The 15,155-nt window shown below is 39.2% G+C and overlaps 2 protein-coding genes across 3 annotated transcripts in view; one reads left to right on the top strand and one right to left on the bottom strand.

Moving 5' to 3' along the window:
* Window positions 1-1,539: 1,539 nt before the first annotated feature.
* LOC106740681 (protein Cep78 homolog) lies at window positions 1,540-3,613 on the bottom strand. The gene is made up of 4 exons (XM_014611950.1): window positions 3,192-3,613; window positions 2,858-3,045; window positions 2,356-2,760; window positions 1,540-2,252 (listed from the first exon to the last, which is right to left on the bottom strand). Exons 1-4 carry the CDS (start codon window positions 3,319-3,321, stop codon window positions 1,698-1,700), a joined length of 1,278 nt encoding a protein of 425 aa, XP_014467436.1. The 5' UTR covers window positions 3,322-3,613; the 3' UTR covers window positions 1,540-1,697.
* LOC106740680 (high affinity cAMP-specific and IBMX-insensitive 3',5'-cyclic phosphodiesterase 8A) overlaps window positions 3,519-15,155 on the top strand; it is a 21,233-nt gene continuing 9,596 nt past the window's right edge. Inside the window, exons 1-3 of one of the 2 annotated variants that reach the window (XM_014611949.1) lie at window positions 3,519-8,538; window positions 10,815-10,913; window positions 13,193-13,275. In XM_014611949.1, the coding sequence (XP_014467435.1) occupies window positions 8,442-8,538; window positions 10,815-10,913; window positions 13,193-13,275 (279 nt within the window). In that variant the 5' untranslated portion in view covers window positions 3,519-8,441. Of the gene's footprint in view, window positions 13,276-15,155 lie in introns of both variants that reach the window. The other variant, XM_014611948.1, reaches the window with a different exon arrangement.

Here is a 15,155-nt window from a genome sequence, read left to right as displayed (position 1 = left end):
AAGTTGCGGATCATTGAACGAATTAACAATTATAATCCGAGATTAGAATTCCTGTCATTAGCATAAGCCCGCGTCAGTGGGGCTCCGAAAAGTTTCCGAAGTTTGCCAGTGCCAAAATAACCAGGAGGGAAGGAGTAATTTTATGCGATCGCGCTGAGAGATTATGAAGGAAAAGTAGGCGGCGAAGTAGTTGGAGAATGTTAAGTCAGGGAACCTCGCTATCTTACCAAGATAAATCATGAAGGAATTGAGATCCTTGTTTAATCGTAGTAATTACAGTCGTAAGCTGAAAACTAAAATTAGATAAAATTAGATAAAGTAAAACTTTCCCAGCAACACCTTTCTGTGTCAGCGTCATATTTGGAAAATGAACTTGCGTCAACACAGTGCATTGTCCGTGCAGATGTTAGAGCAAACAACTAAATTTATATCATTTGTTGAGTAGATGTCAACATTTCCTATTGCGGGACGATCTCTTAATAATATTGTGATTATTTAGGGCACTTGTAAGGCGAAAAATTTGCAATGTACGACAGACGTGTTACCTTTACGAATCGAAGTCTGTATTACCAGCAATTGATGAACTGTAACTGTACAACGGGAATCTTAAACTTTGCTAAGCAAATGGTAAATTAAAAGCGACATTTTTATTCACATTAAGTGACAATGATTCGATTATTTCATTAAGTGTGGATTGAGGAATGAAATGAATAAAGAGCGTTTCTTTATTCCTAAATCAATTTCTTAGTTTTAAAAGTTAGTAAAGTATAATTTTACATGATACGTTCCCCTCCGTCTATATTCAATCACTTTTATTTAATTTTGCAGAAGAAATTTATATTACTAATATGCTCTCTGCATGGAATATTACAAATGATATATTCATATTTTTTATTTATATTTTTCTTCGTTTTGTAAAGGGTAAATCTTAAATACTAGTGTTAAAATCAATACCAGAAGCTTTGAGCTTTGTATCAAGCGTCGGTTATTCTGACGCATTCTGTAACGAAGCACAGTCTCACAGGTAGAAATCGATTTTCTCAAGTACCAGCGGCAGTACAACGATGTGTTGCCGACTGTGAATATCTCGGGATCAGTTGCTAAACGTAATAAAGTCGTAGATAACGTATTCCTATGCAATATATTGATTAGAGTAACGAGGTTAAGTTCGTTAAGCACAAAACAGATGCCGTCACCTACATATATTTCGTGCTATATTCTTCACCCATGAAATATATAACATTTTTAAAATAATATTCTCCTCAGTGAGACAAGAAACGATATACATAAGACTCTTCCATAATCACTGTAACTCCTTCGTAAGATCGATCTTGTACTTCAAGCTTTTTATGCTTCATATCATCGAATAATTCGTATAAGAGAAGAAATATTCGTTTTTACAATCGGAGATCATCGGAGAAGATAATGTTGGATTTTAAGATAAACATATTTTCAAAATTTCAGTGTATGCACGCTGGTTGTAATTGAATGTGATTGACCATCAGGGAGGAAGTGGATAGGGAAGAAAGTAGCGAGTTATAATAATTTTACTATTTTATTTTATTTCTCATTCATATATATATGTGTCATATACACATGTCAATTCACAATAATGTTACGTGTAATTTATACGAGTTAACATATAATATTTGTACATAGCATAAATACGAGCAGTTTCAGGTGCCGGCGCGTGTTTTTCATTCGAGAAGTTTCTTCGACATTTCGTGCCAGAGATGAGAGAGTTCGTTTTCGCACAGTTGACTTTTGCGACAACAAAGGACAGACTTGACCTTGCTGTCGCCAACTTCTGCTTCGAGATTCCCATCGGCCATCCTAAATTTCTTTTCATTCGTGGATATCGTCAATTTATTGAATCCATTTAGCAAGCTCGCGTAAATTTGATTTTCATAGCGCGTATCGGAACAAATAGAATTTTGTGCGGCTATTTTGTTTCTGAGACTTTTGAGTCGAGGTTGAAGTTTGTGGTACGCTTCCTCAGTGCTCAAACGGCGATTTCTTTCCTCCGCTAGAAAGTCAGCGTTGTTCTCCAAAACCTTTATCAGATTTTGATTACGTTTGATCATGAATGACAAATGTCTCCGCAGTTGTTGCATGTTGATCCATCCGGTGTGTCTTTCTTTTATATCGTGCGATTTGCGTGTTCTATCATTTTTGCTTATTGTCTTCCGTGTATACGCAGGACACCATATTTGTGAAGTGCAATTGTCGTCTCGTATCTTCAGTTGAGGATGCTGAAAGAGGAAAGAAGTATAGGTAAACATATTGTGTGCGACGAATGATAAATAATTCACTTAATCACTTGATATAAGCACACGACTTTCAGTTTGAACTTACGTCTTGATTTTTGAGGTATTTATTCTTCGACGTGAACTGAGCAGATGTACTTTTTGAAATCATATTTTTGCACGATGTGCAAAAGTTGGCACGATGTTTGTAGTTCAGCAATCTTTTCTGCATCAATGTCCTTTCCCGTTTGTTTTTCCTTTCTTTTAGGAGCTTGCAGACAGTTTGCAATATATCGGCCGGTATTTCGTTGCCTCTGAGATCGACCTGCGCAATCACGTTGTTCGTTCGTAGTAACTCCAGCATAATCCGTCCTCCGCGTTCGGTGATATCGCAAAATCGCAAGCATAATTTCTTTAACCAGAAATTATTCTTCAGATCATGTATCAAATGTCGCAGGCCAATGTCACTGAATTTGTGATTTCTATCGAGTATCAATACTCTCAGTCCTTCCTTCTGTAATGTAACCGTAGATTGTTGAATTTTGCGCTAATAAAAGAAAAGTATCGTTTTAATTATAGAATTATAGAATTATTTTTCTTTCGATACGCACCACTGGTCTGTGAACGTCGCCTGGAGGCAATGTTGATTCGTTCCGAATACTATGCAATAAATCCATCCTACGTTTCTTCAAGTACGACGATAAACATGTAGCGCTCCTGTTAGTGAGGCAGCACGACGACAGATTCAAAATACGGAGACTCGGATTATTCTCCAGACTTTCCATCAACAGACCGCATCCTGCAAATATAAAAAGTACGTTATTATTTTATATTTTTGTTCTCTTCACAGACGAAGTATTTAGAAAGATTAGAGTTTTACTTTATCTACACAAATTTCAGACAACGTTTGGGAAAAATTCAAACTATGTGTAAATTATGACCAACCTGCGTCACCTATTCGACACCTGATCAACGACAAGCTTCGCAGATTCCGATTATTCGTCAAGCCTTCACTGAGGGTCTTCATATATTTTGGCGCCAGAGGAATACCGTCGAGTTCGAGACTGGTGATCATCAATGAGTTCCACAGACAGACAGCGAGCGACTGGACGAAGCATCGTAGTAGAAAATTTGTATACAACACTGGCTGCTGTTGACCCTTTCGCGTGCATCTCCTGGACGTGCGAGCAGAATGCCAGTCCGTTTGCCATTTCGCAATATGTGGATTTACGTATCGCCTTTGGGCGGCGATGTTACATTTTTTAGTTTTGTTTTGCTTCAATTGTCTTTGCCTCACGACGACGTCACCTGCAATCTTAAACTTACTGAGAGTAGTATCCGAAAGGGAAAACAATCGAAGTATCTTATTTTTCTAACACTTAGATATTTTATACAACAATCACTCCGGGACAGTATTAATTGTAAAAGGTGGACTTAATTTTTCATTAACTATAAGTATTCTAACAATCTTATATGTTATGCCTCGAAGATCCTTAAATTATTTTTTATCGAGTAGACTAAGTACGTTTTCGTCAATTACCGTAATTTCACGATTTTCTCTTCCGTGTTTATTTTCTCTCGAATCTTTTTGCGACGGCACCGGCTATACACGGAAATTTGTGACAGGCTTTGATCTTGCGTTATACCTCTCAATATCGGCGACCAATCTTTCAGATTAACATGATCGACACAGAATCGCAGGCAGTTCTTTTGCAGATATGTTTGCACTGCCGATAATGGTTTCACGTTTTCTTCACGGCATAGAGTCTTAATTAAAAAATACGTATCTCGTCGATAAAGTGAGAGATTGAAACATTAGATAAGAAATACTTAAATAAAAATAGTTATTAATATTTTTCTTCCGACGAATTTACAATTTCTTACAGACGAGAAAAATAGTACACCAAATGCTGATAATTTTTCTTAAAAAGAGAGAAAATCAGAATAGTAATATTGTTCATGTAAATTAAGGTTATTTCTCGAGAAAACCTGGCGATAACGAACCTTGTATATCCATTCAAATGGCTTACTAGAATTTCTCTCTTTGCCACCCTGCATAGCGTCATTCGTAATATTGTCAGGGATCACGGATTCATACCTCAACATCCTACAATTTTTGCCGAGGAACGTTTTTGGGGAAAAATTTGGAAAATGTCAGGCCGCTCGTGAACTGAACGTACTGAAAGGTCGATCGAACATTTGAATGCGTACTGTCGGCGGAGAAAGACACTTCGAGTTTCGTTTCACACGTGTTAGAATCATTCATTAGAATCATATCGGTTTAATCAGTCTAATACTTAAGATTTATTTGTTTCCGATATACTAAGAAAATTGCGTAGAGAACTTCATATCTTCACCTGGAAAGGGATAAGTGGCGAGATACGGCGTTAAATGATAGTAAGTTTTTGAAGGAACGTCGTTACATTCCTACAATTAATTTGTTTCTTGTTATTTTTGTGGATTAATATATATATATATTTCCGTCGCTTCGTCAAAATACGGTAAATCAACTACGTTTCTTAAGAAATTCCTACGATAGACACCACGGAGGGACTTCTTGCACTACTCATATCTAAATTTTCAAGAGAATGATTTGAGGCCACCTTTCGTAAATTCACCGCCAATGTCACGATTTCTCGTGGACGTAGCAGGTGTTAATACTTCGTTTTCATTTATCGTAACACTAATCTAACGATAATTATTTTGTGATTAACATAGAAGAGTTGATAATTTATTTACGACGATTATTGAGAGTTTACTAATTTAGTTAATGATCATTATTGAGAGAGGAATCGTTTAATTGATCGCAATGATCAAACTGCGACGAATATTACACGTTTAATGCTATATTTATTTGCTCATGGCGCCATATGAACGAGTGGAAAAAATAATAATCGTTTCATCGTGTGTATTTCTACTTGCAACGTGCAACTTCTATTGTCAGGACAATGAAAATAGACATGAGTTAAGAATATTTATTATCTACACTCGTAAACACTACGACGATAGTTATAAGATAAATAGAATTATGGATATCCATTTATTTATATTAAAAAGATGAAAAGAGATAATCAACAAAGAAAAATTATTTGTTAAGAAAGAAAATAAATCTTTCGATCTATAAATACACATGCAGATATATGAAAATTGGAAGTATTTCGAAAAATTCGAATGAAAAATTAAAACGCAGAATAGTTTGAAAAATTGGAGCATCCAGATTGATAAGGATTATAATTAATCACATTAATAACTTTAGAAAGTCGTGCATTAAATCGGCCTTAAGCCGTAGAATGAAACATATATTGATAATTTGGTATTAGTAAAAATGTATAGAAAACTTTCGTTAGTCAATAAAAGTTAGTTCATAAAGGAAGACAAAACTTTTCCTTGTGTAAAATATAGATTGTAAATATAGAAAGAATATAAGAGGGAGAGAAAACGTTGTTGTCAAGTGAAAACGATATAATTTGTGTGCAGAGTAGAATCGTTATTATACGGATCTATTATATAAAATGCAACTGGAAGCAAGTCGACTCTTCGAGAGCGCTTGTGCATCGGTGCATCTATTCGCTGGGCGCTCAAGCTGAAGGCACGCGTTGGGATATGATACACCGCTTATTAAAAAATAACGGATAAGGCGTGAAACGCAGATACAAACGCATACGATAAGCACAGCCGCGCAAAGATAACTTACGTCACGGAAACTCTAAAACGGCCCTAAATAGTCGCCTCGTAAGACGGCGCGGTGTTAAGCGATTAAATTTACAGTGATAATGCTTCATCCTCTCGTATTTGCCACTCGCAAATTCTACCCGTGCCCCTCCGTCGCCGCCGATTATTATTGGCTTAAAAACCACGCTGTCTCGTCGTTTAAACACCCGCAGCTCTTCCGCGTATTAATCTATTTGTATGTTTAAACGCTGCGCTAACGCAAATGCACGCGTGTCCTTCCTCGGCTAACGAAATTGAAACAGACGATTAGTGGCGTATGAAAAGGGTCGCTTATAAATTTAGTATCTATATATTATGCTGTCGTTTCTCTCTCTCTCTCTCTCTCTTTCTCTCTCTTTCTACTTGCGATTCTATCTTCATTAAAACGTTGCGCACATCTTGAAGCGCCGCGTCGCCTGACAATAGCCCGCTCGAGATTCACACTGCTTGCCGGTGACATCGTCGTGTTTCGCCGTCAGCGTGACCATTACGTGACATTACGAGAGTCTTCAGCAACAAATTTTCACTTTCATTCTGTTATCGTCGCGCCTACTATCAGGACACTTCGGGAATGCTAAATGTCCAAAGCTTCTCGTCATGGGAGTACGTTTGATCGAGTGTTCCGTATCTACTTGCAAGTACGGCGACGCAAGACGAACGTTCCGTATAAAAGACTCGTTCTGCGTTCTGCGTTTTGCCGCAATACGATTTCACTAGATTGCAGAATAGAATTTGCGAAAACGCGGCCATCGGCCTCTTTAATGCGCGGGTCGTCCCTGAATAATGTAGAAGCGCCGATAAAAGTGCAATAAGTTTACACGCTAAACGACGTCTTTTTGTCCCGTTACCTCCTATTATTTACAAACAATTAACGATATTATGTTTTTCGTTTATGTCGAAAAAATATCTGGGAAAATTTTTACTCGAATCGATCGACGAACGTGTGCATTGTGCTCGTGATTGTGAAATCCCGGATCGAATTCGCGGAAGTGCGACGGTTCTTCTTAATTACGACCAACGTAGAAGCGGAGTCGTGCGTCGAAAAAGTCTCGAGTAATTAACACGTCTGTTGAATAATATCGATGAAATCGGCGTAGCCACTTTCGGTCGCGATCTTAACCGACGAATTTTCCCGGTTTCCTTAACATTAAATTGTCCGTATCTCGATGTAGGAACTATGGAGTTGCATCACTATGAAAACAATGTCTTCGATGATAATGCACACAACACTATATTTGCTTGTTTCGTGCCCAAACACGGCGTAATCGGACGAATTACGTGAACGGCTATCTCGCGCAGAACGTCTCTCTAATTGCGCACGCTGGGTATCGTGGTTGCTGCCAAGCGATACAGCGGTATTTGAGATGCGTCGCGAGACTTTTGAATTACATGTAGACACTTTCGGCGGAAGATAAGATAAAGCGAACTGGGAAAATTGCACTGACGCATGACCCCGTGTGTACGAAAGCATCTACGGTCCCGATGCGCGCTCAATGCCGAACTAATCGTCAACGGCCGCGGAATTTTCGCGATTTTCACGATCTCCGTTGCGCGTCAGCGAGCGAGCGCTCGTAATGACTGTTTAAATGAGCGATCAGTGACGTTTGTGCTTCATGTGAAATATGAATAAAGAGCTACAGCCGATCGGCTTGTCGGTGAAACTCTGGTGACTAAGAAGAACTCGCGCGGTTAAATTGCCGCTAATTTTGCCGGTGAGTGCCGTTTAATCGAGTGCCGTTTAATCGAGCTGAGGCTGTTCAGCGCATTCGTTCGCAGAGTGATCCGGCGGTAATCGATCCTTCGGACATAGTAATTAATGCAACACCAGCGTGTGTGTGTGCGGTAATCAATCAATGTTTGGTCCATGCGAAATCAGTGCACGGAGGATCGTTTTCTTTCGTCCGAGGATAAGCAGATTGATATCGTGCGAGCATGAACGTGCATTTTTGCAAGGTAAGTAACAACGTTTCGAGCTATATGCGTATTTCCAGCCTGATTTCGTATAGTTGTACAAAGCGTGCAGATTTCCGTGATAAGCTCCTTTTTCCGTACTTAGAATACTAACAGTTGTGTGTAGAGTAAAATATATGCACATGTAAACTTCGCCTGAAGATTCATTGAAGATTCGCCATTTTAACTGTACGTGTTATATAGTTATATATAGTTAACAAATATATAGATAACATCAACCACATCAACGAGTCCCGAGAGTTTTGCGTTGAACATTATCTCCCGGAAATATTTTACACAAAACGCGCAATTAGAGATAGTGAAATTTAATAGTTTAATCATTCTTACTTCCTCATTTAGGATCTTGATCGAAATTTCTCTTTTATCGATCGCTTCGGACGAAAAATAACCTAATATACTTGTCGACTATCTGTCATCGATGCTCTTCAGTATCTGACCCGATGCTTTTCGACGTTCCCGACGATGCGAAAAGCGGCAAGGAGGTATTCGGCGAAGTGAGAGCTCGTCTTGAAGATGGGATGCAAAACCAGTATACTGGAGTGCATGAGGGACAAAGTTGAGCTGGAGAAGAGCACGTCGTCCGAAACTAGAAGCTCTCTCGTTACAAGCGGTATGTCCCTCCCTTTCCTCCTTTCCGACACATTTCTCTATTCGTGTTGTTTAAATTTTCTCGAGAGATATACCGCCATATTCCCTCGGCTTGAATCTGAAAGTCAAAATCTAAAGCGGAGGAATTAGCCAACTGGAAAAATGCCTATGTGACGGTGCAAAGCTGCATACAGTTTTTATCAATTTTCATCCACAATGAAGATAGATACAAATAATGATCCTAACGATCTTTCCACGCCTCATGCAGCATTTTCAATGAGTACTCCTCCCTTTTCTCGATATGGTTTAGAGAAATAGTTGTAATATCGTATCTTGTTATTATGCGATCAGCTTAATAATTTTAGCGCACAACTAACACAGATGTAATGTAACATAGCCCACGATTGACCGTCGTCGTATTGCAAATTAATCGTTGCGTATTTTTCAATGAGATTGCAAAGGCAGCAGAGTCCGTAAACTACGTACGTCAGTCTCTATGTAAATATTTTCGGCGAAAAGTTAAAATGCCTCCTTCTGGCACAATGTTATCAAGTTTGCACATATTTGGCTTCTGGGCACACGTGATACGCGACTGGAGAACGTCAAACGTCAAAGCGTAGCAATTTTCTCCTGAAGGTCGGAGGAATTCTGGGCAGTTACGATCTTACTCCGAGTTTGCTCGGTAATCCGCTTACGACTGTGAGAACTGCAACGCTACGCTCTCTCGCCCAAAGGATTTATTTTTCTCCTCTCCATTTCGTTCATTTATTCTATATTTGTTACACGCTCGGATGCCTCAATCGGTGCAACGCGGAGAAAAATTGTATTCTCGACATTGTTCATGAAATTCAGTCGCATGTATAAATTGAATAAGATTGTTAAATATAATCACTTGTCAGTTCTCTCTCTGTATGAATATTTTATTATTATTTTCAACAACTGTGTGTGTGTATGTGTGTGATGTGTGCAACGTGTTTTAGCGTGTATGAAAAAAGATTTACTTGAAAGAGTGCGTCCACGGATCACAGTGTTAACGACCATTGCTTGGGCTTTTACAAGCTACTAAACAAACTATGGTTTGATGTTTTATTGTAATTAAAAATACGGTCAATTAGACACTTCTCAGGAGGTTTTCTTGGCCGGGAGACTTTTAATTTCTAACCACGGTGTTGGTTATGACGTCAACAAAGGTTGAGTTATGAACAGACTGGAACATTACCGCGTACGTCCGCGTGACGGATGCGTACCTTTCGTGAAGGAGGAGAGAAGGGCGGAGAGGTGGACTTTTCAGGTAACAGTCATTCTCCTTGACCTAGTCTACGATTGACCATCGCACAGTGTGCCGTGTGCTAACCGGAGTCATCGTTCGAGATGTGAATTAATCAGATATATGGATACACAGATAGGTACTTTCGGCGTTCCTACTTTTTCGACTTAGGAGTCTGCGCACCATGTCGCGCCAGGGTCGTGATAGTTCGCTTTTAAGGATCGATTCTGGGACATGGCTAATCATATTTCTGTGCTCAAGGACCTCCGTAGTGATGCTGCATTCAATTTCACTTCTACTTGTATCGCTAGATTTTTCCTCGACTCTGCAATGCTCTGAACTTGTAATCATAAGTCGATGGATCGATGGTATAAATTTTCTCAAAATTTGCTTTCGGCATAAGTTTGCTTCTTCCAAATTGGTGATATTTTATAACAAAATATTTATTATATTTATCATAAATATTCTCTTTCTTTATAATATAATATTCTTTTCTAATCCTTGTTCTAATGCCCTGAAAAAGCTAAGACACCTATATGAATGTTGTGTGCTAGATTTGAACATTTATTTTATCTTCAGATGTTTAGTAAGCGGCACGTACTTATTTCTCACGTAAGGAGAACAGCGTTTCTTCTTCTACGGTTAGCAATCCGCGTGCGTGGAATTGAGGTTTATTGGGTATTATTTAAGACGCGTAACTACAGTCAATGTCGGGAACTATCGTGCATGTTGCGCGAGAATTACGTAAACATTGGGATCTATCCGTTTCTCTTTGAATACAACACGCGGCGGCTTATAAATAAATATTCTACAGTTGCACGAACTTAAATACGATTCGATCGGAACATTGAAATTGCGCATCGGAAATCGAATACAGATACGTTGCATCGTATCAGGTCTACGAGTATAAATGCAGATCAGGTACTTGATCGGTCGCCGGTTTTCTAAAGAATTTATCGGATGCTTTAAGTTTTGTGGTTTTCTAGCCTACCGGAATAACACGCATTTATGCACGTAAATGTTATTTACAGACGTAACGGAGACCGACAAGGAACAAAGCAGCCCGTATCTCATGTTCTGCGAGCGTCGTCTTGTCACCGAAGAGGACGATCACAAAGAACAACCGCAACGTTAGTTACGATTGGTCATTACGTAGAACTATTTAACATCAAGTATAATTGAAATATTGTACACAGCAGGAGGAAGAAATATTTGTTTACCTTATCGTTCCTGGAATAATATCAAATGAAAGGGAAACTGTTTGCAAAATTTGCACGTGTTCACAATATATCAATATAATTGATGCAATTAATTATATAATTCAAGTGAAATCAAGATACATGTCAAGACGGTATTTTGTACGATATGTTTTTGATTCTGCCGAAATTTATTCCAGAAATGATGAGACGCGCAAATATTTTTTTTTCACTCACTGTGTAGGTTTTACATAATCTAGGAAATTTCTCATCGGTATTGATATCTACGCGCGTATCTTATTCCCTCAAGATTAATTTTATTGAGTCTGGCTGATATGCAAAATCATTAAGCGCGATATCTATGTGAATTACCTTACTTAGTTAATATCGACGACATCTACGTTGTCTCTTACTCGTATTAATGCGTAAGCAAGTTACCTGTTGCTTGGATTTTTATCTTATCGGGTCTGAGGTTATACCGTAGCGTGCGATTTTTATTCCGAACGAGGCGAACCTTGAATAATTTCATATGCAAAACGACCGCCGTGTGATTATTGCTCAAGATATTTGAAAAGATTTTATAAATGAATACTAACTCTCTTATTACTTATTCCTCTAAACTTTTTTGCTTTCAAATTTAACAATTTGCGCTCGTGTTAATAACGTTTATTATACATTATTTTTCCCTATATCGATGGGATATATATTGAGATAATTCGAGAAGTTAATACTTGAAAATGCCCAAAACACTACTAACTTTTACTGCGCCTACATTTAAGTTGCAATGAGTTATCAACGAGTTATCAACGACTTAGTTCATGAATCACGTTGAATTTCGGGATATTTCTTTCCAGCCAACGCGCGCGAGTGCCATTCCAAAGCTGTATGTTATTTCTGCGTATTCTGCTACATTATACCTTTATTTTGTAAAACTTGCTTTGCCGCGGTACGCACATTTTCACCCGTCTATCGAGCTAAATGGACCTACAGTATCTTGAATCTCCCCGACGACGCTATCGCGTCGCTCTTCTGGGGCCAGTCACTCTCAAGTAGAATTTTAACTTGGTCGATTCGGTTCTCTCGGTCAGTCGTTGTCTTTGGGCCGCATACGGCGCATCGTTCGGTGCGTTCGCCGATTTTTATCGTTGATTCAATATCCGGCTCGCGATTTCGAACACGTTTTCATCGAAACCGATAGTAGTTCAGTTAACTGTGAAATCTATACGGAATTCACACTTCCTCGAGTGCGCGTGTTAGTTAAATTTTCGATCGCACCGTTCTCAAATGCGAACGTGCCAAGAGGAAAATCGATCGTTGGAAAAACGTCCGTCTGCTGATTTCAATTCACTTGTGGCAACTTAAAAAATATGAACGTAATTTGTCTCACAGTGCGTAATTTGTCTCTCAGTGTCCGCGAATTTCTAACGAGAATAACATACGCTCTTGCCGATATTTACTGCTAACAGTGACGGGTAATAGCGTAAGACGCTACCGGTGTAATGAAAAAAGGCACACAGACAAACTTCATACCGTGCGAAATCACGTAATTCAATGATCGCAAGGCCGAAAGCATAATCCATATATGGCTTCGTCGCCGAATAGGTATTTTTTCCCAAGCGACGACGAAGATAGCTTGGAGGATGAATTATACGGCAATGGTGGGTACAGATTCTTATCTTCATAGAACTTGTTCGACGCATAAATTCATATTCAGACCTTGACTCAACCTTCCATCGAGAATACACGATGTATTCATTATACAATTTTTTTTCTAACATCGTATATCACTCGGTGATTAGAACGTTCTTTCAAAAAAAGATGGGAGGAAAAAGTGGAGCAACGATTAATATATCCCGTCAGTTAAGCCCAGTTGTGTTTTAATTGCAATTAATGCTACTGTGACCCACAAACCCCGTAAGATACCGCGTATTGAATAAGTGAACGCATCCTCAACGAGCGCTCGTCGCTAATTACCGATGCATCGACAACTGAATCACGCGTTAATTGATAGATTGGGAACGCGAGGAAAGATCCGATATCTAAGGAGAGACCGAAAGAATGAAATAGCTCCGCTGTCGTCCAAGCTTCGCTAATATATCGCAGCCGCGTACCGGCGATTACTCGTTGCCAAGAAATTCAATACGATTATTCCAAAAATTTATCCAACTCTCGAAGGCGATCGTAACTGAATTTTTGAATGTTCAATATTCCAGACAAGACAGATGTGCTTGACATCGTGGGTGAGAAGACGCCTTTCGAGGATAACGCGCACGACGACAGCGATTATCTGACCATTGTAAGTGACTTTCACTATAGTTCATTATAGTTGAAATAAATTGGCTCGTTTTGTATAATTATTAATTGTGCATTTCGCCCGGTAATTGCATTTACAAGTGAAAATGCTTTAGAATTTTTACATAATAAATATCCGTCACATAACGTGACTTCTCTTTAATGAAAACTTCGTGAAGGAAAGTTATAAAACAACAATGAATACTGAACGATTTATTTATAGAATTCATCTACAGAGTTTTACGGTCAATTATTCTGCGGATTATTGATATATTTATGCCCAAAATGATCNTATATATATATTAAATATCCGCTGTAATCAGGAAAAAGATAAGGTGTCATTTCGCTCATTTTTGCTAAAGTCTTCATAAATGTGTAAACAAATGCGACTCAAAGTCATTAAAGACAATGCACTTGACGGCAAATGACGCGGTATGTGACGTAGACAGGTCTTATCGCGTTTCTATTAATCACGGTCCTGCTATCTAGAGTCTTTCACATTCGTAATCAAAGATAAGGATCGTACAGGCATTGCTCCACTTCATGTTTTTGAATGTGGATAAGAGGCAGGCTGGTCTCCGTGGCAACGTATCGATCGTCGCCGTTTCTTTTTTAACCTTTCGTGATACCGTTGAAATTTTACGCGTGCTATAACTCAATAATAAAAATCCCGTACCGATGCCCCGTATATATATATTTCCCGCCGTTTCCCGTCGTTGTGATTTAACATCTACTGTTGATAGTTACCAATCGTTTCTGTTCAATATTGAAAACGAAAATTAACGGCGGTACGTAAAAATATTCAATATGCAACTTCATACAATATTGAGATTATCATCAAGGCTGTGTTCCGATATTCACTGCCAATACTAAAGAAAATATAAAGTTCGTGTTATGTATACTATAAATTTTCAGTGCTGGCAGTGAATATCGGAACGTAGCTTAAATAATGGTATAAACAAAGGCATATCAAAGGCTCTGTGAATATAAATTTCATGCTATTAATACTTCGTTGCAATTGCAATCGTACTTCGTTTCTTTAAATAAACCCCGACGTACCGGGGAAAATCGCGAAATTTACATCGACTATTGTGCGGCGAAGGGAAGTTCTCGAAAAAAAAAGCGACGCGGAAGTGCGCGCATAAATAGTTCGAAAAGAGAAGCAAAGTGAATCCCGTTCGTGAGGGCTGTTATTCGATTGCGTTAGGGGGAGCTCGATGAAAAACAAAGAAGAGAAAGTGGAAAAAAAGAAGGAAAAAACAGTCGGGGAATAATCCAGCAAAGGGTAGCCCTCGACCGTCAGTCCTTCCCGTTCTCACAGGACTTCATCGTAAACCCTGTAATCAAGCCCCCCTTTCCCCTCCCGCCTCGCGATCTCCGCGATTTATAAGACAGAAGCCGCGTGTTCTAAATATACACGTGTTTTCTGCGTAACGCTGACGTGGCTTTCCACCGACGGCCTTTTCAATAATTCGCTTAGTTTTTATCATAAAGTTCCGCGGAGGGTGACGAAAGGGTAATGCTCGATCGGCTCGATAGTCATCCCCCTCGATTAAATATGAAAATCGCCGAGTACGCTTCGCGACGTCGCGAGCGTAAACGCCGCTTGAATCGCCGGCTGAATAATTGATCGGCCGCGCGCAATCGCAGTGGGGCTGATTTCTCTCATTCGGTCGGCTTACCTCGACGAGTCGAGATGATGCTCGCGCTCGACCGACCGGCTATAGACAGGTGTCTATAGACTGTCTATAGATAGTCTTTAGGTAGAGTCGGAGCGGCCGGATAGGGAAACGTCAGTTGAAAGAAACGAGCCGCTTTCGCAGCTGTACGGATATGAACACGCGAATTTCATAATTTCGGCTTATTCGAACAGTGTCAGGTAAG

Source organism: Dinoponera quadriceps, unplaced genomic scaffold (assembly GCF_001313825.1).
Source record: "Dinoponera quadriceps isolate SergipeBrazil2010 unplaced genomic scaffold, ASM131382v1 scaffold558, whole genome shotgun sequence".
NCBI lineage: Eukaryota > Metazoa > Arthropoda > Insecta > Hymenoptera > Formicidae > Dinoponera > Dinoponera quadriceps.
The sequence above is the reverse complement of the archived record's forward strand: the minus strand, read 5'-3'. Positions and strand labels throughout refer to the sequence as shown.

What these genes read in the sequence shown, in the direction of transcription:
- LOC106740681 (XM_014611950.1), bottom strand. Translation starts at nt 3,321, where the DNA reads ATGATCACCAGTCTCGAACTCGACGGTATTCCTCTGGCGCCAAAATAT. An exon ending in GCGACGTTCACAGACCAGTG is followed by an intron (nt 2,761 to 2,857) that starts GTGCGTATCGAA and finishes GTTACATTACAG; the next exon opens with AAGGAAGGACTGAGAGTATT. An exon ending in AATACCTCAAAAATCAAGAC is followed by an intron (nt 2,253 to 2,355) that starts GTAAGTTCAAAC and finishes TTCCTCTTTCAG; the next exon opens with CATCCTCAACTGAAGATACG.